At 34.0% G+C, this 22366-nt stretch overlaps 3 protein-coding genes and 1 non-coding gene across 5 annotated transcripts; 1 reads left to right on the top strand and 3 right to left on the bottom strand.

Moving 5' to 3' along the window:
* Nucleotides 1–2348: 2348 nt before the first annotated feature.
* On the bottom strand, nucleotides 2349–5286 carry LOC122595390. The gene is made up of 4 exons (XM_043767742.1): nucleotides 4390–5286; nucleotides 3792–3980; nucleotides 3615–3706; nucleotides 2349–3104 (listed from the first exon to the last, which is right to left on the bottom strand). Exons 1-4 carry the CDS (start codon nucleotides 5284–5286, stop codon nucleotides 2507–2509), a joined length of 1776 nt encoding a protein of 591 aa, XP_043623677.1. The 3' UTR covers nucleotides 2349–2506.
* Nucleotides 5287–9512: 4226 nt separating this feature from the next.
* LOC122596401 (dihydroorotate dehydrogenase (quinone), mitochondrial-like) lies at nucleotides 9513–15918 on the bottom strand. Of its 2 annotated transcripts, none has more exons than XM_043768971.1 (11): nucleotides 15594–15918; nucleotides 14656–14738; nucleotides 12173–12496; nucleotides 11780–12035; nucleotides 11584–11664; nucleotides 11380–11487; nucleotides 11276–11305; nucleotides 11061–11198; nucleotides 10736–10773; nucleotides 10541–10640; nucleotides 9513–9902 (listed from the first exon to the last, which is right to left on the bottom strand). In XM_043768971.1, the coding sequence occupies exons 1-11, from the start codon at nucleotides 15732–15734 to the stop codon at nucleotides 9828–9830; spliced, it is 1374 nt and encodes a 457-aa protein (XP_043624906.1). In that variant the 5' UTR covers nucleotides 15735–15918; the 3' UTR covers nucleotides 9513–9827. The 2 variants fall into 2 exon arrangements, with proteins under 2 accessions (XP_043624906.1, XP_043624907.1); XM_043768972.1 differs by having other exon boundaries at nucleotides 14656–14733; nucleotides 15594–15704.
* Nucleotides 15919–18062: 2144 nt separating this feature from the next.
* Nucleotides 18063–18134, top strand: TRNAG-UCC. The gene has a single exon. It is a non-coding gene; the product is annotated as a tRNA-Gly (tRNA).
* A 265-nt stretch (nucleotides 18135–18399) lies between these two features.
* On the bottom strand, nucleotides 18400–20684 carry LOC122598238 (jasmonoyl--L-amino acid synthetase JAR4-like). Its single transcript, XM_043770842.1, has 3 exons — nucleotides 20386–20684; nucleotides 20195–20296; nucleotides 18400–19817 (listed from the first exon to the last, which is right to left on the bottom strand). Exons 1-3 carry the CDS (start codon nucleotides 20673–20675, stop codon nucleotides 18464–18466), a joined length of 1746 nt encoding a protein of 581 aa, XP_043626777.1. The 5' UTR covers nucleotides 20676–20684; the 3' UTR covers nucleotides 18400–18463.
* Nucleotides 20685–22366: the final 1682 nt, after the last annotated feature.

The raw sequence follows: 22366 nt of genomic DNA, 5'->3' as shown, positions 1-22366 counted from the left end.
GCCCTTGGCCATTACCGACACAAATAGTGTTTGGAGATGTAACAGGTAAAGAGTATTGAATTTTACATTTTTCATTCGTTACATGAGAGGTCGCACCTGAATCGAAGTTCCAAGGTTGTCCAGAAAGCTGCATGTTTTGAAAGGTTGTGCCGAGATCAGTAGGGCTCAAAGCGTTATAAGCAGATCCATTATAAAGCATATTAGCCTGTTGAGAAGTTGGCCCAGATGATGAAGGTTGCTGCATTTGTTGCCACGAAGGTAGAGGGTTCGACCATCCAAACGGTTGTGTGGGATATGGACAGGGTGGTGTGAGCCATGGGGCCCAAGGAGGTAAGAAAGGCTGTGAAGCCGGATTAGAGGGCCTAGATTGCCGACCATCTCCGTTATTACCGAACCCACCACTGCCACGGTTACCGAACCCATTGCCGCCATTGTTACCAAACCCATTACAACCACCATTGTTGCAATTACCTCTCCAGCGACCACGGCCACGTCCACGGTGGTTCTGGAAGGAAGAATCTGGGCCTCGTGTAGATGAACGTTGAGGTGGATCGCCGGTAGAGATGGGTGGCTGTGCAGGTTGAGTAGAGGCAAGGAGTACCGGGTTGGATTCTATAGCCGCTAACCTTTGTGCTTCGCGTTCAATCACGTCTCGTGCAAGATCCCATTTGGGGGATTGTTGAGTGATTAATGACGCCGTGACTGCATATTCCGGTGGAAGACCACGAGCCAATTGAAGTACAAGACGTGATTCTGGAACCGGTTGATCTACGTCTTTTAGTTGTTCACCAATTTCTTTCAATTTGGTGCAATATTCTTCGATGGAGGAGCAAGCTGCTAATCGAAGGTTGGTGAAAGCATGGTCAAGTGTGGCTGCTCGGGACCCTTTGTTGTTGAGAAAGACGTTTTGAAGACAGAGCCAAGCGGATCTAGCGGTAGAGTCAGATTCAAGTATGCGAACCAGAAGATCATCAGATAGAGTCCCGTATATCCATTGCAACACAATGGAATCGATTTTGACCCATGAGGCATAATCGGGATCGGAGTCTGCTGGTGGATCGGTGTCGTCGATATGGTGAAGGACGTCGTAACCTTTTGCGTGAAGCATGAATAGTTTGACCCATGATGTATACGTCACCTTCGTGCCATCCAGGACCCGAATTTTATGCTGGATGTTGGTAACAGTATACACTGGATGGAGAGGTTTGGCCGTAGCCTGTTCTCCAGATGAGGAAGGTAGTGTATGTGGTGGTGTTTTGTCGCCGTCGACCATAGCTGATCGGCTTGAAAAAAAGAAAAAGAAAGGGGATTGGGGTATTTGTTATGGCTCTGACACCATAAACGCGTATGAAATCTCTGTGTTTTCTATTGAATAATATCCATCCCATTATATAGGGAGTACACGACATATTAATAAGGAAAAGATATGTACAAATCCTAAATACAATCATATCCTAAATATGGAACATATACAAAGATATCGGCTAATAGTTTAAACTCAGGCTCTACAGAACTGGTAATGATGTGATACACTTATATTAGCAAGATGTTGCTTGTATATTGACAGTACACTCACACGATATCCATGTGCTAGCTAGTTTTAATGTGCCATCGTTTTCCATTCTTGCATCTCTTTATCAGAACAGTAAACTGAATGTAGAATGCAAAACTCTCAGACTGCTTGACGGTCCATATGAACCATCTAATTAGAAACACATGTGATCAGATAGTAAATCTTGTGATCGGGGTTTGGTGTAGTGGGCACAACCATCAATACTACAAATTAAATTATAGCAATCGATTTTGGTTCCCAGAGATGTAACTTCATACTTACGCAATTTAAAGAGTTGCAATGGACCTTGGTTCAACTCCCGGAAACGCCATCAGTTTTTCGTAATTACGAGTTTACAGTTGACAACTTTATGTGACATGTATATGCTGATATATGTAAACCATGTAACATACTAAAATGTTTCAAGCTCGATCTTATAAAACTTGATCTAATTTCATATCAAGCTTTCTGATTGTGTGTATTTAAGTGTAGTATAATCAGTTGAGTTTAATGGAACAATACTAGTTTCAAACACCACACCCTTCATTTTTTAACTTCTAATTATAAATATATAAACATTAATCTTAACAGGGAAACCATTTGAATTAAACAAATCTAATGAGTTTGACCATATTCAATAGTTTATCATGTTTGGTTTCCTTAAATGTTAAACCAAGGTTACCGATTTTACAATAGTTCATGCCTCAAATAGGCTGACTTATAAGAGATGCACTACAGCTTATTATGCCATGCTTTTGGCCAAAAGACATCAGAATTATCTACTAGAGAACGAAAATGAATCAAAACTGTCACACTGACCAAAAACTACAAAACATGTATAATCAACAAGTAAACTTTTGCCTATACTGTAATAATGCCACTCTGTACAAACCAATCCCATGTTTCTTATTTGTTTAAAAAAGCATTCGACACGATCAATCAACACATATGTATTCAAGTGCTCTTTACCTTAATCCTCAACTTCCTGGAAATTTCTATTGCTCTAGGATGCACTGGTCTTTTACTAGAATCACATTGTTCAACTTCAACCCAATTTAAAACTTTCATTATGAGAAATTCAGGAACTTTCTTTGTTTTCAACTTTGTTTTTTTCATACCCTTTTCCAATGCTTTCTCCAAGAACTCCATGAACCAATTTCCAGCCTCTATCTCAATCTGTTTCCCAAGTTTGATAGTATCATTATTCTTGTTTTCGTTCTTGTAACATGATTCCAGTTTAACCTTTTGGTCAACTATCGATGATCGTGATTTTCCCAAGTTTGTTGACTTTTGATGACTTCTTCCCGGAAATGCAGCAATGGCTTTGTGCAATGTGGATTTTCTTTTGGATTTGTTGTTGGAGTTAGGATCATTGTTCATGATTTCATGCAAGATTTGGGTGTTTTCTTCTTTGTCAATCATTTCAGTGGCTGCTTTAATCGATATCATGTCAGTTATGGCTTCAACAATTTGCTTATGGAAGTCGAGAAACTGATCAAAACAGTCTGTTGGATCCTCAGGGTTAGCTGACTTAGTCAAATTAGATAAAGCCCTATAATCATATACAAAATTTGATGTTAGTATAACATAGAAGTGGCACCTTCGATTCAATTATGTCAGAAACCCAGAATTGGTTGATTTGAGTTGTGTTACACAGCACACGAGTCAATATGCAGTAGAAGTAGAGGCAGAAATGTTGACTCACTTAAGAGTGGGTCAATCCAGGTTGTGCATTATATGTAATGGATGAACCCGTACATAAAAAAAGTCAGCCAAAGAGGAAACAGGGCTAAAGTGTCCAAAGTGTATTTTAAATACATAAAACCTACTCTATCATTTTATTCAAAAAAATTATTATATTTGAAATAATATAATTCTGGTAATCTTGATTCTATAGAGTAATTACGGACTGACCCAGTTCAACACTTCAACCCATACCAAAACATTACTCTTGTGACCTATTACCAAAACTGCCCATTTATCCACTAATAGGTATTAGTGTTCTTGCTTCCTATATGAGAACATAGATGGAAGTAAAAGGAATAGGATCAAACAGTCTTACTTGAGAGACCAAACAAGAGTTTCAGTGGCTGAGGCATTTCTAAGTGCTTGAAGGGCAACTTTCTGAGCTCTTTCTTGTTGTAGGACAGCTTCCTAATGTATCATGTTTTTTTTTTAAAGTTAGAAAAATCAGAAATTTTTAGCTGGCAAAATTATAAAACATAAAGACATTGAGAACCTTTCCCAGTAAGCTAAGCTTTTGTGGCAAATTAAATGATAAGCCGATTTTGAAAGATGAATCATCATACGGGGACTCTACTTGTGAGATAAGTTCTGTGCTCGGGCACTCCTTCACTTCTACACAAGATTTGGGATAAGACGCTGCTCGTGTACTCCTTGAACTTGGTGGCGTGACACTTTTCTTTCCCTATAATTATCAAAAGCGAGCAACTAAAAATCTGTACTTACGGATAAGAAATCACAACAATCATATGGTGACTTTCGACATATTGGTATATATATAAATACTAATGTTTAGGCAGTTTCTCTCTTAAGAGTAATTTTAAGGAAACTAACTAGGATTGATCATTATCTTATGCCCACACAATCAATTGCAGAGGTGGCAATTTTGACCAATCTGCTTGAACAGGTTGGCTTAGGGTATTTTTTAGGGGATAAGATCTTCAAAATCATTTATTCGACACAAAGTTTAACATGGACACAATAAATTAAAAACTTCCTAAACTTCTACAAGATATTTCAGACTACAAAGTGTTTCATTAAGAAGCCCATAAGTAAAAAACAAAGGATCAGCAAAGAAGGAACGATGTACCTACAGCTGAGTTAAGGGTAGTTACAGTCTTCACACCATTGTCAAATATTCGGCTCTTGCTCTTTGGAATATTCACCATAGGAGATGTAACAGAGCTTTTCTTCACAGCCACAGGAGTATCCATCACTTTAGACAGTGACGCCTTTCTGTTAGAGCTTCTCTTCTCATCTGATATAACGCCAATCATCGAAGACCGATCTTTTACTGGTGTACATTGATTAAACTTCAAAGGGCTTTGTTTTAATGCCATAGGTGGTGCACAAACTGCCTGATCTCCCTTTTGTCCTAAAACCCTTGAATTTCTTCTAGAAGCCAAGATATTCGAGCTAGTTTTCATATTCACCGAGCCCCTAATTTTCACAGGATCAACCTCCAACCGGCTCGGTTTCAAAACCTTAGGTGATCCTGATCCACAAACACTATCCTCTCCTTTTAGCCCTGTAACCCAAGAACCCCTTCTTGGAGAAGCCAATCTTGAACTCAAATTCGAACCACGATCAGAACCCAAATTCCCCTTTTCATCACTTTTTTCTCCAAACCCTAATAACGGTTCAGGCGTTCCAACGAACGGATGTCTCCCAGGGATCGGTTTGACACCTCTAACAACCGGAACAGGCAACCCGGGGTCCAATTTTTCAACATAAACAAACTGACCAAGTTGCAACTTATTACTCAAAACAAGATCATCTTTTTCAAAAGGCAAAGTAACGTAAACCGAATGAGAAGAATCCGAAAGCTTAACGTAAAACCCGTGTTTCGGCCACAAATCTTTGTCATCAAGATCAATTGGGACAATATCAATAACTTGTAAAAGTGAACTTCTGTGTTCATTTGTTGGTTTCGTTCCTGAAGTCATACCATTAATTAGCTTCAATAAAACCCCTGCTTTCAATGTTGTCATTTCATCAAACACCTGGCGTCCCAAAATCAAAAAAAAATGTTTTTTAAAGGGAATGCAAGAAACAAAACCTTGAAAAAAAATTTTTATAGGGATTTATGGGAATTGGGTGAGAAATAAAATGAGAGAATTTGTGGGGTTTTAGGGATTCATATATATATATATATATATATATAATTATAATTATATCATTAATTATATAAGAATTTGAAAAAGGGGGAGCGGATATCGGAAGGTTTAAAGAGAAACGGTCATTGATAGATAGCTTAGCTGTTATGTCACGGTATTTTTGTTGTTTAGTTAACTTCTACATTTTAGGCGGGGAGAGTGCTAAACGACGTCGTTTAGGGGGATTTAAACTTTAAAGAGTCGTATCTAAAATGTCCTTTATTTAACTTAGAAAAGATTATTTAAAAAGTCACAAATAAAAAATAAATAAATAAACGTGTGAATAATTTTAGACTACATATTTTCCCCACCTTTCTCTCCTTTCAATTAAATAAGAAAATTCATTCAAGTCTTTAAAAATACATATTTCACAAATCGTAAATCGTTATATAAAAAAAAAATATGGGTAGTCTTAAAATTTCGTCTCTTTTCATTAGAAATGAAATTCGATATACTTTTGACGATTTTTTAATTTTTGTTTTTTCCCTTTGTACTTGTGTACCTACACATGTCATGTGAATTATTAAATAAACATTTGTACACAACCATGAAGGTTAAGGGCGAAGCCCGTCAATCCATGGCAGAGTCATGGTGGTCAAAGTCGGAACCCGTTAGATAGATCACTCGTCACCGATCACCCCCTATGACCTATCACCCTCAATGACCTATCACCCCCACTAGCTACCCTTTATAAATACCTTAAAGACGAAGCCCGTTCCTAATCACAATTTTCGTTCAACCTACACATGTGTAGGTTATGTGTAAGTATCAAAAGAAAACGAAAATTAAAAAGTCGTCAAAAGTATATCGAATTTGATCTTTGATGAAGGAGGACGAAATTTCAAGACTACCCATACTTTTTTTTCATCTAACGATTTACGGTGTGTGATAAAACATTTTTGATTGATTTGAATGAATTTTCTTATTTTATAGAAGAGAGAGAAAATGAGACAAAATGAGTTATCCAAAATTATTCTCGCATTCTTTTTTATGGGTGAATTCTCAAAATAACTCACCCCTTATTTAACTTCCTTATATGTTCATTTGAAAACAAACTTGTTTGAATCAAGCAACTGGAGCCTTCACTTACCAAACTGCATAGTGGCCTGATATTATTTAGCAAATTTCAACAAAAAAAAAATAATAATAATAAAAAAAAAAACCGTCGAAAATAGCTTGAATCGAACAATGCAATTTGTATTTTATGATGATTAAAGGTTTATGAGATAATTACAGAGTAATTAGTTCAAAAAATTTGATATTAAACTTGTTCAAGTTAGATGACAAATATTAGAGGGGAGGGAATGGAGTCGGTAAAAGGGTTCCCCAATGGCGGTCCCGTGCGGGTACACCGCTGTCGGTGGTTTGCCGATGGAGTGAGAAATATTAAGGCTAGAAAACTATGAACAACGACATTGGATGTATACTCTGTTTAGTTACTTACATCCGATCAAACAATCATCAAACTTTTCCTCCAACTAGACTTAACCCACTTTAGCTCTTTCTCCAATATGAAACAGCTGCGAAAAACAAACTATGTGAATAAAGACCATATTCAATAGGTATTACGCCATGGCCAAGTTAGTACACATAAAGTTGTTGTACATAATAATTGAACTTCATTTTTATTAGGAAAGAGTTACTTTAGGTACAATAATTTTTTTCATCATAATCTTTCTAAGCGAATAAGGTTTTCACTGTTTTGGTTACTGGTAAAGGTAAGGCTTTTGACTCATATGTACTGGACTAACCAAGGTATTCCATGAGCATAGCATATATATATATATGGACCCTTCGCCTTAACTTCGTTCCAATTGATAAGATTTTCCCAAGCCATCCTAATTAAGATATTACCAAGTGAGATTCGAATATGATACATCATATGAGGGTACCATGATGTTAACCACTAACGTGTCCTTCGTAGCCATGATGGTTAGCAAAACCTTTTCTTTTAATAGTATTGTCTATCAAGAGAAACTTTTATGTGTACCAAGAAAAAAACTGGATAAGTAATGGCTTAAATCAAAACAAGTTAACTCGTTTTTTAGTGTTTGTTCATATGTCAAGATTAACCAATATCGTATCCAAAGTCCAAACCAATAAATGGGCCAATGAAGTGTTTTTGTAGAAAATTTAATTTGACGGCACTCAATAGATACAACAAGGCATGGTAGTAGTTTCTATGAAGAAATACATACATGCATAGATAAAGATTTAAGATGTGTCACATAAAGAGATAAAATCGTCATATATATTATATAAAAATATAAATATTAAAACAATAGGAATTCTAGCTTTTTAAAACACTCTTTAATTTAAAACTATTTTTAAAATTTGCCATATAGGATTTTATCCTATGTGTCATCTCTATAATTTTCCACAATATTTATTTATTTATGCAATAAAAAATATTAAATATATATTGGTATGTAAAAATAAAAATTATGAAATTAATAAAATTGATTTTGTTTCCTAAAAACCAACATTAGTTTCATATATAGATTACATAATTGTGTCGACACATCACACCATTGTCATTTTTTTTAAAAAAAGTTGGTTTTTGATTTCATTTTCAAATTCTTTTCGACTTTTAATATGAAAAGTAATTGAGTTGTTAATTTTTATGTGCTTTATACATCATTATATTTCTCAAAAAATTTATATGCTTTAATGTATTATTATATATTAGTTCATGTTCATTTTTATTCTTTTTACGTAGGTTATTTTAGATAGTCGCACATTGTGCGGGAAAAAGACCTAGTTATATATAATTAAATACATAAAAAGAAAATGTATAACTAAGAGAAAGTGTCGGACACATAACACATTGTTCTGTCAAGAAATGCAATAATATCATACACTTTGCGCATACTTCATCCATCATCCTCATACATTTACAAAATGATAACATTTGTCCAATTTGAAGGTCAGCCACGCTACCAACTTCATCATGTCTATAGAATCTTTATATATAATAAAGAATGATTTTTTTAAACTATTTTTAAAAACGATTATGATGTGACATATCTATAAAATTTTTTAAAATGTTTTTATTTTATTTATAATGTCATATCTAATTAATAAAATTTTAGAGATAAATAGTCAATAATATATTTTTAAAATGTTTTATTTTATTTATGATGTCTATAAATTTATTCTTTTATTAGAAAACAAAATAAATACTTTTTTATATAATATAAATGTTTTTTTGTTTTATTAATGCAATAGGTAGTAATATGTATCATTATTGTGTTAATCAATTTAATATCTTCAAGCCGAGTTATAATATATCAACAACAAAAATTATATATATATTTTTAGATTTTTATTGCTTTTAAAATTTTATTAAAAATGTCCGGGTTCCGGGCTGATTAACTAGTTATTTCTATGTACGAGGATGAAAGGATAGAACTAATTCTCAACTAAGATTTGAAACACTTGGCATACAACCCAACTTTAAGCCTGAAATATCCGGATTTTGGTCTTAAGTTTCGTCGATTTGGACATAGGAAGCTGCCTTAATGTCGCTTTAACTTTTATTAAAATGTAAAACTCTATTTAAACCTGCCATTAGAGATCACAATAAGCTGCACCAGTGCACCAATTTTCTGTTGATGTCTTGATGATAAAGCCTATGTTTTGAGCTTTGTTGCATCTCAAGAGTACAACAAATGACCCTGTAGGGAGGTTTTGTAGATCTACATGTGTAGCTGAAGGGTAACAAGGGCGAATTGTTTATGTGGCCATGTTGTTGTAATTGTTTATTTCACCTTTTAAGCTCCAAAGATCACACTGACGAGTTGCTTTCGGTAGCCTTGAAGCATATTCGTTTCTCATTAACCATTCTTTGCTTTCTTGTTGTACATTGAAGATTTAACGTCTTGCCCAACCAGTCAAGAAATATACCTCATAAATGCTGGACATAAAGTACGTCATTATAAATTACTGTATCCATCAAAACATAGTTCAGTTGTACTCACATACAAGGTTTAAAAATTTTCTACAGATAAATACAGAATAATGGTCAGTTTGAAATCAAACTATAAATACAGTGCTCAAACTAAGATCTCAAAAATTAGTGATTAAAATGCAATATATCATATTCTGCGGTTTCTATGAGGCAGAGTAATACAATGTTATTAGCAAAAATTTTCCGGGTGAGTTGATCATCAAAAATTAAGAACTTCCTTCAGCTAACAAAAGTATCACCATCGCTGCTTATAAAAATATAATAAATGAAGAAAAAATCTAAAATTTTTGAAGTCTTGAAATTACAGTTCCAAGACAAAGATCTAAATATGATGACAATGATGCAAAAGCTCAGTCACTTATATCTTTACAGAACCATCAAAAAATTTTGAGATGTATCGCCAGGATTATCTGCAGTCTACACCAACTGCCTCATAAACAGACTTGAAGCCATCCCGTTCTAAACATTCAGCAAGTTCTGCCTGTAAAGCCAAATATACAAAATTCAAGTTTCACACAACATTCAGGCTTAGAAAACATATATCATTTCCCTACTCCATTTACTATCATCAATGTATATCCTTCAGAGAAAATTCCAGAATGGTATACAAATCATCGCATTAGGCGAATGCCAGTCTCTTCCCGTTATCAATGCTGAATACATTTCTTACTACTACTTTTACGAAAAATCTGACAACATATTTCACTGAACGAAAATAATGATAACGAACTCATAGGCCACCCAAACATTTAGAAGTGTGCGAGAAATTTTACAGAATGAAAAATATTAAGATGTTTAGTGCACTAGTACCTATTATGACACTTTCTAGCCTTGTGAAATAGAAGGAAGTACATTATTCCTAAAAACTCTGCTTCGATAAGAGAACTTTAGTACTTAACCAAGCTTATCTACTTTCTAACAAAATTTTACAGAAACATGCACATTAGCAACATAACCATTATCTGCGCTCCTCAATATAAGAATTGCATGAATTTTTTCCTGTCTAATGCAGATTAGCAACGGAACCGTACTAATGTTCCTTAATTAGTGAAAGAACAAAGATACATAATACTTTCACAAGAAACATACACAAGGATAAATAAATATTTAAAACCATACCTTTATTTGTGGTATAAGAGCTGGTCCACCATAAGCAAAAGCTGTATAAAGCTGCACTAGACTTGCTCCGGCTCTTATTTTTTTGTATGCATCCTCGCCACTAAATCAAGCACGCATTGGTAAGTAATTCAATTAGTGATTTAATATTATACTGGGTAGTCATTAATAAAAACAAAATGCAAATGAGACACAAACCTGCTCACACCTCCACAACCAATCAGAGGAATTCTCCCCTAGCAGATAAGAAAAGTACATTCTCAGATGGATTTAACAATAAATGGCTCATAACACAAACAATATGCACAAATTCTTGCAAATATACGGATGGTCATAGGATTTTTCTGGAAACAATATATATAATATAGTCATGCTAGTCTCATATATCTAAAAGGCACATTAATCATACTCACTTAAAAGGATATAACATCATCTGGACTTTATTCTCAGGTTGCAGATAACTTTATTAATACTAATCACAAGATAAAGAAATGAATGACCTTTACTAACAAGTAAAGTGTACCTTAGTTAAGATATACATGTCTTTTAGGATGTTGGTTGACAAATCAAAAAGCGGCTTTCCACTAAGTCCACCAGTTTCCTTTGACACGGGGTTGCTCTGCACTACTTCTGGCCTTGAAATGGTTGTATTTGATATAATCTACAAATAAGACAAAAACATCATCAATATCCATGATTGTTGTTTATATCCTAGGTGAAATTGGACTAAAAACATACCAAACCATCCAAGCGGAGAGCAAGAGCAACCTACAGTAGCAAAGTGGAACACATAAGAAAGCCATCTTTTGAAAGAGAAAGTATGATATTGCAAATATAAATACCACTGCAATGTCTTCAAGATCTTGCTTAGACAAGTCTGGAGCAATTTTGACAAGCAATGGAGGTGGACCCTCTTCACCCCATTGCATTTCATCACGAGCTGCTTGAACCTTCAATGATAAGAATAACATGACATATTTATAGCCTTTATATCTCACTAATTAAATATCAGAATTAATCAAGAAGTTATTAAATAAAAGTCAAACCTTTTTAACAAGGTCCTTTAGCTGTTTTCTTCCTTGAAGCTGGCGAAGTCCAGGGGTATTGGGTGATGAAATATTAATTACCTATAACATGACTTTATATTAAGTAGGATTGAAGGTGTAATCTGTATCGTTTTAGAAGTGAAAAAAAAAAGTAAGAAAAACAAATAAGAAAATAAAGTGAAGGTAAGAAAGCTACCAAATAGTCTGCATATTGAGATAATGTATGTACGCCTTGTACATAATCTGCAGCAGCATCTTCACTGGTCTTGTTCTTTCCAATATTAACCCCAAGAATTCCTGGACCAGCTTTCCCTCCATGTTTGACTTCATCACTAGAAGATGTTGAAGTACTTGAAGTTTCATCTAGCTTTCTCTTACCATGCTGGGCACCCAAACGTTTTGCAACAGCAACTATTCCTTCGCTATTAAATCCACATCTGTTAATTAAGGCACTGTCCAAGAAAAATAATACTCATTAGTGCGATCGTTTTAGAATACAGAAACAATGTTTTACAGATAAAGTACTGCATATTGGGTTTGTAAGTATAAACTTATAAGTTATAACTGGTAGAAAACATTTGATTCTTACCCTTGGTCCCGCAATCTGAAAATACGAGGTTTTGGATTGCCCTCTTGTGGGATAGGAGTCACGGATCCAACTTCCACAAAACCAAAACCTAATCCGAGTAAACCTTCAACAGCTTCTGCATTTTTATCAAATCCAGCAGAAAGCCCTATTGGATTAGAAAACCTCCTTCCCCAAACTTCAAGTTCTAGTATCTGCTGATCTGTCCGTTTTTCTCTAGGGACCCACCCTCGAGCTGCAGCAGAGACAGCCAAACGGTGAGCAACCTCGGGATCCAGCAAGGCAAAGAACGGATTTACAACTTTTGTTGCATTAAAAAGCCAGCCACTGCAAAATTATTTTGGTCACGTGAATTATACATTAATAAGCACGATAACTCAAGCTAATGATGTTGAGTCAGCCTAAAAAAGTTGGTCTAATATAACCAAAAATGTTTTCTTTGATCTAAGTTTCATAATATTAATACACATACTTTATGGCATCTTTACAACATTGACAAGGCTATGGGTCACTGACAGGAGTTTAGACTTATAGAAAAAGGAACACCATAGAATCACACTTGTGACCATTAGAATCAAAGAATAAAAATGGATACCACAAGCCGTAAAGAAACGAATACTCAAAGATCATGCATGAACTATTTAATTCAAATTCAATGCTATAAACATATAAGTTAGAAGGTAGCCAAATGTTGACTCAATACTTAGGGACTAAGCCAATGTAATGCGTCTATGGTCTATGTGTAGGTATTAATGTAAATGCAGCCAAACAAGTGATGCATTAAATGCAAACACTTGACAAATCATTATTATCACCGTGCCCAAAAACTTCTGTTCAACTTTCTAACATTTATATTCCATTTTATTGTATGAAAAGCTTTGAGTGTGTAATAACAAGATATTTTTGCTGAACTTAACGTTAAATGCAAGTTATAGCAAATTCAAATTCTTACGAGAATCTCCAGATATGTGTGATGAATGTTTGACGGTTTTTTGTCTGACTATTCTAGGGGTGGTTCAAGTGTTCAACTTATGCGTCAAATTTCATTACTTCGTTCAAACTGAATGTCGCCGCTCACCAATCCAGCATTTTGGTAACAAATTAATTCAGCACCCAAGGTCCAACAGCAATAACTTCAGTCATTTCCTATGTAGTTAACTTGGTCCAGAATTAAATATCGGTCAAGGACCAAAAGTTTAAATTTTAGAAATTTTGGTGGGATTTCGGTAAATATTAATACTATGCAGTATCGTATATATGGTAATAAAATTATTTATACTTAATCGAAATATCAAAAGTCAATCTTAAAAGTGTCAATATTTGATAGATTAGTGTTAATACTTGCAAAAATTAGTGTTTATTATGTGGTGCTCAAGTTTGGAAGGAAAAAGAATACCTGGAAAACTAAAATACCACTGAAATTTGGAAAAATTTCGGTGTTTCGGTAATTTTCACCGAAAATATCGGGACAGAAATTTGGACCGAAATTCTAGAAGAGGACCGAAAACTGAAATACGACTGGTGTCGTTTCCAAGGTCCAACAGCAATAGTTCAGCATCCATATGTTTCATTGGGTAGTTAATTTACCCAGATGGCCATATATACTGCCGTAATTTATGTTTCAATACAAACAGAAGTAGGTTGCCCAAGATCCCAATCTACAAAGCAAGTTTCTGCTGAGCAGAAGCATGTGCTATAGTTGTTAACTACATTTTCGTGTCACGGCTAAAGTCCCAAATTCACTTGTTATTGATGTTCCAGCAGGTTTTCATATCGTGCTCATGAGTCTTGCGTCTTACTTTAACGCTCATTAATTTGTATTATTTAACTAATTCCACCAGTTATCTATAAAAAGTAATAATCCAATCCTGTGATATACTTGTTTCAGTGTTAATCAACTATTGTTGCTTCTATGGCATGCATAATTTCATATACAGTGAGATGGGGGAATAAGTTAAATAAGGAAGAAGAATGACTAAAGGAACGGAAAAAAGTTGTGAGGTCAAACGACTCAACGAGTCAGCCTAATCCAGCCAAAATCCCTTTACCGTTACTCATTTGATCAATCACACCCTTTGATCCGTTACTCCATCCAACCAAAAGATTATTTATTGTTCATTTTCTTATAGAATAGACTTCTGACAAATCTTAAAACTAGCATGATTCTGCAAATCAACCTCCATATAGGGTGATATAGCAAATGCCCTACCTTTAAAAAATGGCTCATTTAAGATTTATCTTTATACTACTAAAAGTGGTGAAAAAGCCAGAAACTTTTCAATTTTCACTACGGGAATCCACCAATTCAACATCTCTAAAACACATTCTCCAAGTACTACCTAACAATACTTCAAATATATGTTTCTCGAATTACTATGTTGCACAATGACCCAACATACAATATCCAAATTCCACAAAGGTGTTATACATAACATGAAACTATACGATATCACTCTCGTTCTGTAAAGACAATACACGTTACATACCTAAATGTTGCCTCGTCGACAGTGCTGGCATAAGCTCCAGCACCTATAAGCATACCAATAGTAGCTCCTGTAAGTAACCTTCCCTACATTTCAAGTCAACACAATTTCAGAATCCCATAGGCAAGATATCAACCCAAAAAACTAACTGCTACATAACCAGGCTATTATACTATATAAATTATTATATAATCACAAAACAGAAACTCATTTTCTTTAATATATAAGCATTAATATCAATATTTAAAGTAATTATAATCATAATAAAAAAAAAAAACCTTACTACAAACAGCTTATTTGACCTTAATTAAGCTCTTTTTCATAAGCTTCATTAGCTGCAGAGCTTATTATACTATACAAAAAAATAAACACATACACACATTACTAGCAGATTATCAAGTTTTAAATGATATACTATTCACCTATTCGTTTAACTTCTTTTTAACGGCAAACTATCTTACTCCTACTTCTAAACAGCACAAATGTCAATGACAGAACACGTACTTCCAAAAATATTTAAACAAATTATAATCATAATAAAAACCTTACGACAAACAGCTTATTCGACCTTAATTAAGCTCTTTTTCATAAGCTGCATTAGCTTCAGAGGTTATTATACCATACAAACACACAAACACACACACATTACACTAGATTATTAAATTGTAAACGATATACTATTCACCTGTTCCTCATATCTTACTCCTATCTCTAAACAACACGAATGCCTAGGACGGAAAACGGATTACCAAAATATACCCCAAATACACCCTCATCCACCCACACCCACAAATGTGCCGAGTGATGGGAAACCCCAAGGAACTAAAACCTTAGTAGTATTGCTTCTTTTTACAATTTAAATGATACTAGTAAATAAATTAGTAGTATGTGCATGCTAAACAAATTAAATAAAACAGAAAAAAAAAAAAAAAAGGAATTACCTTTCTAGAAGAATGAGGAACATTTGGTTTGGGAGCAGCAGAACAATAATGTCTAGCTGCTGCTGCTGCTGTTGTTGTTGATTTTAGATTTTTTGTTAAACATTCTTTTATAAATCTTGATACTGCGATTCTTCCTGCCATATTTTTTTTTTGTAAAAATTACAAAAAGTTGTGATTTCTTATAGCTAAAGAAATGAAAAGGGTATTTGAAATTTATAAACTTTTAATTGAAATTGTGGCAGTTTTGTGTTGTCTTTGTTTGTGGGAGAAGAAATTACAACTTTTATTTTAATTTTAATAAAATATATATGTTTGAAACGTCGGCTAATTATGATTGTTGTGTTATTTGGTTTGTTTTTGTAGGAAGAAAGGAAACCCTTGTTTTTCAGAAGTAAAGTCTTTTTGTCAAAGGGTCTTTGAAGTTGTTTTTTTTTCTATGCCAATATTGGTCCTTGTGCTTTTTGTTTTATCATATTCGACCTTGATGTTTTTTTAAAGTCGGGTCGTAGATACTTAAATAGACATCGATAGAAGGGGCTCCGTTGTCACTCAGAAATGCTTTTGAAATTTACTTTGCCTTTCAACCTATTTTGGTTTTTCCACTGAGATTTTTTTCTTTTTTTCGGAACAAAAAATGAGTGGCGATAAAAATAAAAAAAACTTATAATTAAAAATTCCAAAATTTAAAGTAAGAAACACTCAAACGAAAATGTATTTACGTAACGCAAAAACGTAAAATATTGACAAAAAGAATAATACTACCGTCGCATTTTGTTACCCATTTGTCTTCTATTTTCGGGTAAATTTTAATTAATATAATTAATCAAATATTAGTTAGAAATATGGGAGGCTAGTGTAAATATCTATTTTTGTTTAGGCGAATGATTAGATTAAAACTGATTTGATAGAATTATCCATTACTAATAAAAATACTAAGATATAATTGCTAAAAATATTGATAGTGTTGTCTTACCCTGGTCACATCAGTGGCGGAGCCACCTTGGGAGTGGGACGGGCCATGGCTCATTCTAGAGTTTGGTTTTTTACATCCAATAGATGTATATTTACCTTGATAATAGGCTTTACTATCTTTTGGCCCATCCTATTTAAAAGACATACTCATAGGCTCAATATTTGATAATTAAAATGTGTCAATACAGGTTTTCAAAATATGTTACATCTACGGGTTTTTTTTTAAGCTGAACTTTTACAATATTCTCAGTTTCTTTCAAAATATGTGACATTTATGTTTTTTTTAAGTTGAACTTTTGCAATATTCTCAATTTATAATAATATGTATAGATTTTCCTTATAGATTACTGGATTATTATATCATCATCATAATATAAAACAATGCTTCTTTAGTTCCAGGTATGACTTATTAATGCTTCTTAGTTAGTCATAAATATGACTTATTTAATATTCTATACTATTTTAATTCATTTTAAACTATGGAAAGAATTTAACATCAATAATTTCAGAATCGGTTTATTAATTCTTTTAAACCTTTGATTTTATTAATTAATTGTGGAAATGCTAACTACGTTCCCAAAGTTGTCGTTCGCGTGCAAAAACAATAGTATCTTTCGTATTTAAAACTCACCCCTTAAATTTTATGATAAATGTGCAACTATTTTATACAATTGTATTACTCGTATACTATACGTATACTATATATAAAGTAATTGATGTTGTTTCATTGCCATTGTTCGACTTGCTAGTGCCGAAATTTTTTTTTTACTCTTCCTAAACCAATTTTGAGGTTCAATACAATAGTAAAACAAACAATGATTTTGCCCTGGTCTCTTAACCTTAATTTCCAAAAGTTTAAACCCATGACCTTTAGTTTCACAACGCAAAATAGGTTCACTTTTGGAATACTGTTATTTAGGTTATTAGGCTAAATGTGTTGCTATTGAAGGTGTAATGGGTTGTCAAATTTGGAAAATGAGGTCATTTGGTGAAAAAATGGTTTCATTTTGGATTGGTGAAGTAATTTTTCGGTTCCTTCAATCCCGATTTGATTTGATAGAATGACCCATTTCCGAGTTCTATACGAAGTTATCTGATTTGCTATCCATTTATTTTTACCTTTTCTTGTTACAAACATGTATGTATTCTACATTTCTACTTATTTAATTAGATCTTTTTCATGCCCAAGTTACACACTTACTCTCTCTTTGTTTTCATATGCACCATTGGAAGATGCCCAAAAGTGGCCGGATGTGGAGATGTTATTATGTTAAATATGCAAATCGGATTCCTTTGCTAAGACAAGACCCATATGTAATATGTTGATGCGTGTGAACTATCTTAATTAGTTAACATCATGTTTTTATAGCATATCGCAGGCGTTAATGCAAAGATACTTGGGTGTAAATTGGTTTTGTAACGAACAATTTGCAATAGAGTACTATATCATTTCGACACAACGTTGATAATTTAGTGAGTGAGATGGAATACACAAAGGCGTTTGTAGTCCAACGGTTAGGATAATTGCCTTCCAAGCAATAGACCCGGGTTCGACTCCCGGCAAACGCATTTTTAGTAATCTTTTTTCTCAACTTCTGTAGAAGCGCAAAATGGTTAAATCACAAACAACTCGGAAGATGCAAGCGCGTAGGGGTGTAAACGAGCCGAGCTTGAATACTGCCAAGCTCAAGCTCGAATTCGTTTTAGAAACTCGGGCTCGATCGAACCTTATTGTTTACGGCTCGCAATGTTTTAAAAAAAGCTCGCAATGCTTTAATAAAACTTCATTTATTCAGAAAGGCATTTGCAACAACCAAAGCCTTCGATCATATGCTAAAACGATACAACTTAAAATAACAAACATGGTCGCTCTTATGCGTATTATAATATGATGAAACCTAATCAAAAGCCGTACTAAGGCAACTCTTGACAACATTGCTGCATAGTATCTTCAACACGCTCTGGTTAGCCGCACTCACACACCTTGGTGTCTTGTGCTGGTTCACCACAGACCCTTGTTGAACATAATGATCCAAAATCTTTTGAAAAGTTCCCCTCGAAAGAACCCGAAGCTCAAGCGGTCCAATCGCTTTACTCGTTCTCGAAGTCACATATCCTGCATCAACAAAAGACTTATCTAAACAGTTGCAACACTCTTTCAGTAAATCATTGCTTACTTCCCCATTAACCTCCCAAAAGATCACATAATGCCCTGGCTCGGAGACGAGGTCTACATGACTAGTAAAGTCAACAACCTCAAGTTTTTCAGCAGTTAACAGCTTGGCTGCTGCTTCAACAGATAGCTGCAGATCTTTCTCTGTATTCTTGTCGACGTTGACAGTTAGCATTACGTTTCTTCGACAAATAAATTGGAGCTTTGGTGTTGAGTTATGAAATCCAGTCACCTTCACCACATCCCCAAGTCGATACCGATATAAACCTGCAAAGCTAGTAATCACAACTTCATATTCTTCACCCACTTTGACATCTGTCAACCCTACAACTGATTCGGGCTCAACCAACACAGAGCCCGAATCAGGGTCATGAATTTGACCCAAGGGTATAAACTCAAAATACCCAATATTAGGAAGGACTACAAAAGTTGTCATCTCAGGTGGCAACTCCGGGTTCACATTGACCCCAATCCATCCTTCAGAGGCCCCATAATCACCGCTTTGCAAGGGTACTCCTCCAGCATAGTGTCGTAGTTTTTCCAAATATGGAGCCATTGACCCGGTCATGATCCCATAAATGTATTTTGTGTTAGGAAAGATCTCAGGGATCAAACCGTACCAGTTGGTTAAACCTAGACATTTATTGTGAATCTCGTCAGCCAATTCAGGATCTGGTTTGAGAATCTTAGCCATGGCGGTTCGGACAGACGGAACAGTAATTCTGGCAGATAAAACTCCGGTTCGTATGTCACTACAGAGCTCTTCCCAAACGGTTTCAAAAGTCCTAAAGGAATGAACGATGCTATGTGCAAAAGTAGATGAGACCACCTGTATTTCTTCACGAAAAATGAGCCCACATAAGAGATGACAGTATAAAGATTGATGAAATTCAGGCCCGAAAATCACTTCATCTGGACTGCAAGCTGGGGTTTGTATGGCCTTCATTGTTTTCTTGAACTGTTTGCTATGGAAAATGTTTGTACACGCGGTTGCTGCTAACAAACCGCCTTTAGTTGTGAAATGCTTGCCACCATAGATAAAGTTTAAAGCTTTCCCCCCATTTTCAAGCGGAAACTCCCTGCAAAGTGCAAACTCCCCAACAAGTCAACTCGATCTTATAACAAATGAAAAAAAAAACCCAACATTTTTTCGACGCATAAAAACATCGCAAAAAAGCAATTCGACGAGTAACTTTAGCAAGCACATATCTTCGGTATAGACTTTCTGATCTTCAGCAAGGACATTTCTCCTTGCTAAATTTGTATGGAAAAAAAACTAACGATATATCGGTACCTATTGTTTTTTTGTTTGATACTATTTATTAACCTAATCCTTTAAATAATCAAAAAATAAATATATAGTTTCTCTTCTTATTAATTACTCCGTAAAAAATTAGGTTAAAAGGTTTTTTTCTTTAATTATTATGGAGTTTGTCTTAATAGTAACGAATTAAACCTGTTTCTAAAGGCGAAAGAAGCCTGAAAAACGTGCATGGCTGTTTCTGTCAAAATATCATTGTAAGGTAGATACTTGCGCTTTCCTTGAGTAGTTCCGGAACTGCAAGCACAATTAAACAACCTAGACGATAAGTGTACATAATTAAACGACGATATTATGAGTATCACGGAAACAAAAACTACAAATACCTCAATGCAAAGGCTGTGATGGGGGTGCCGACGGTGAGGACCGGGAACGACGCACCATCCGCGATTTTCTGAACATATGGTTCGATATCTTTATGGGTCACAAGAGGGACACAAGAACTATATGTTTTCGGATCCATAGTACCATCGAAAGTTCCCCACTTTCTCAAGTATTCTGCTTCCCAGTTATCTTTGAGGATTTTGTTAAGAGTCTTAATTTGGATTCTTTTTGCATCTCTGGTCATTGCTTCAAATTCTTGAATTACTTGTTCACCATTGAATACTTTCTCCATTTCCTTTAAAATGATAAAAAAAAATTATCAATAAAATGCAAATGATTAATTAGAACTTTTTTTTTAAGAGAGACAATTAAATGCATGGGTTAGTCGTTTTGTGTGTAAAATTTAAAATTATATTGTTTGTGCATTAAGTAAGCTATATTGTATGGTTCTTCCACATACAAACACTAAAAATAGAGCATTTGCAAATGTCACTCTGAAATCAAATAGCTGGCCAATACATGTACACAGGTAGCTAATAGTAAATAAATTTAGCTACCTTAGTTAATGTAATGTCAATATAAATTTACAAAACAAAAACTTTTGGACAATGTAATGTGAATAAGTTTACAAAACAAAAACATATATTTTGGTTGAAAGGTCACCCTAATTAGTTAACTAATAGTAATCTGTAAAATCTATATATTCTTAGCTAAATCATAAGAATAATGTATATACCTCCTCTCTTCTTCACTATGTATTGTTATTAATCTGTTGCAAGCCACACACAGATGCAAAATTCTTCGTGGATAAGAAGGATACTTATAGGGTGTTTCTCAATAGTGAATTTAATGCGAGTATGATTAATGAGTTTTTTTTTTATCCTTTTATTACAATAATAATATAATATAATATAATATAATCACTGCAAATAATATTGCATTTGTTCACACTTTTAGGTGAGTGTGAACAAATTAAACATTTTGTCACGCTTTTTAGTGTGTAGAAATATATTGAATTAAAAGTGTATGGAAATTTCTACACACTAAAAAGTGTGTAAAATAAAAGTTCACACTTTTTAGTGTGAACTTTCATAATTATTTTGTTACACCTCATTTGTTCACGGTAATTTTTTTAGTTACCGTGGATAAATGGGGTGTGACAAAATAATTATGAAAGTTTACACTAAAAAGTTTGAATTAAAAAGTGTGAACTTTCATAATTATTTTGTTACACCTCATTTGTTCACGGTAATTTATTTTAGTTACCGTGGATAAATGGGGTTTGACAAAATAATTATGAAAGTTCACACTAAAAAGTGTGAATTTTTATTTCAAACTCTTTTTAGTATGGAGAAATCTCCACACTTTTAATTCAATATATTTTTACACAATAAAAAGCGTGACAAAATTTTTAATTTGTTCACACTCACCTAAAAGTGTAAACAAATGCAATATGATTTGTAGTTAATATAATATAATATAATATAATATAATATAATATATGATTTTACTAATAACACTAGTTAGTTGTTACTAACGTGTATAAGTACTTCTCATTATAGCTCAGTGATTAAGCACCAGCTTTACATGTTGGAGGTCTCGAGTTTGAGACATGAGAAAGACATTTGAAGGAATTTAACAACAAAATCCTCCAGTGAAGCAGATTTGAGTCCTGCAGAGGGGGCATAGTTTTATCCCAATTAAATATCGTGTATTTTAGCGATTTAGTTGGAAGTTTCTCCTCCTACTAATGTGTATGAAAAATTTATATTTTTATAGAACAATCATTAATGAAAGCACACGCTGAACTATATAAATAAAAGTACAAATGCTTAAACAATTTAATGACAACCTTAAGGATAATCATTAACAAATCTCGATAATGGTATACCATATAATATAATATACGCGAAATAAGCATATTAAGTTTTTATAATGACATAATTAGTAATTATAGAAAAACCATATTGAAATATTATGATA

Source organism: Erigeron canadensis, chromosome 4, assembly GCF_010389155.1.
Source record: "Erigeron canadensis isolate Cc75 chromosome 4, C_canadensis_v1, whole genome shotgun sequence".
Classification (NCBI taxonomy): Eukaryota; Viridiplantae; Streptophyta; class Magnoliopsida; order Asterales; family Asteraceae; genus Erigeron; species Erigeron canadensis.
This window is presented reverse-complemented; position numbering and strand designations above follow the sequence as displayed.

Coding starts and splice junctions, on each gene's coding strand:
- LOC122595390 (XM_043767742.1), bottom strand. CDS start 5,286: ATGACAACATTGAAAGCAGGGGTTTTATTGAAGCTAATTAATGGTATG. Junction 3,981..4,389: donor TAACTACCCTTAACTCAGCT/GTAGGTACATCG, acceptor TGATAATTATAG/GGAAAGAAAAGTGTCACGCC. Junction 3,105..3,614: donor ACTCTTGTTTGGTCTCTCAA/GTAAGACTGTTT, acceptor ATATGATTATAG/GGCTTTATCTAATTTGACTA.
- LOC122596401 (XM_043768971.1), bottom strand. CDS start 15,734: ATGGCAGGAAGAATCGCAGTATCAAGATTTATAAAAGAATGTTTAACA. Junction 11,665..11,779: donor CTCAATATGCAGACTATTTG/GTAGCTTTCTTA, acceptor GTCATGTTATAG/GTAATTAATATTTCATCACC. Junction 9,903..10,540: donor CTCTTATACCACAAATAAAG/GTATGGTTTTAA, acceptor TTGGCTTTACAG/GCAGAACTTGCTGAATGTTT.
- LOC122598238 (XM_043770842.1), bottom strand. CDS start 20,675: ATGGAGAAAGTATTCAATGGTGAACAAGTAATTCAAGAATTTGAAGCA. Junction 20,297..20,385: donor ATCACAGCCTTTGCATTGAG/GTATTTGTAGTT, acceptor TTGTGCTTGCAG/TTCCGGAACTACTCAAGGAA. Junction 19,818..20,194: donor TCTTTCGCCTTTAGAAACAG/GTTTAATTCGTT, acceptor TGCACTTTGCAG/GGAGTTTCCGCTTGAAAATG.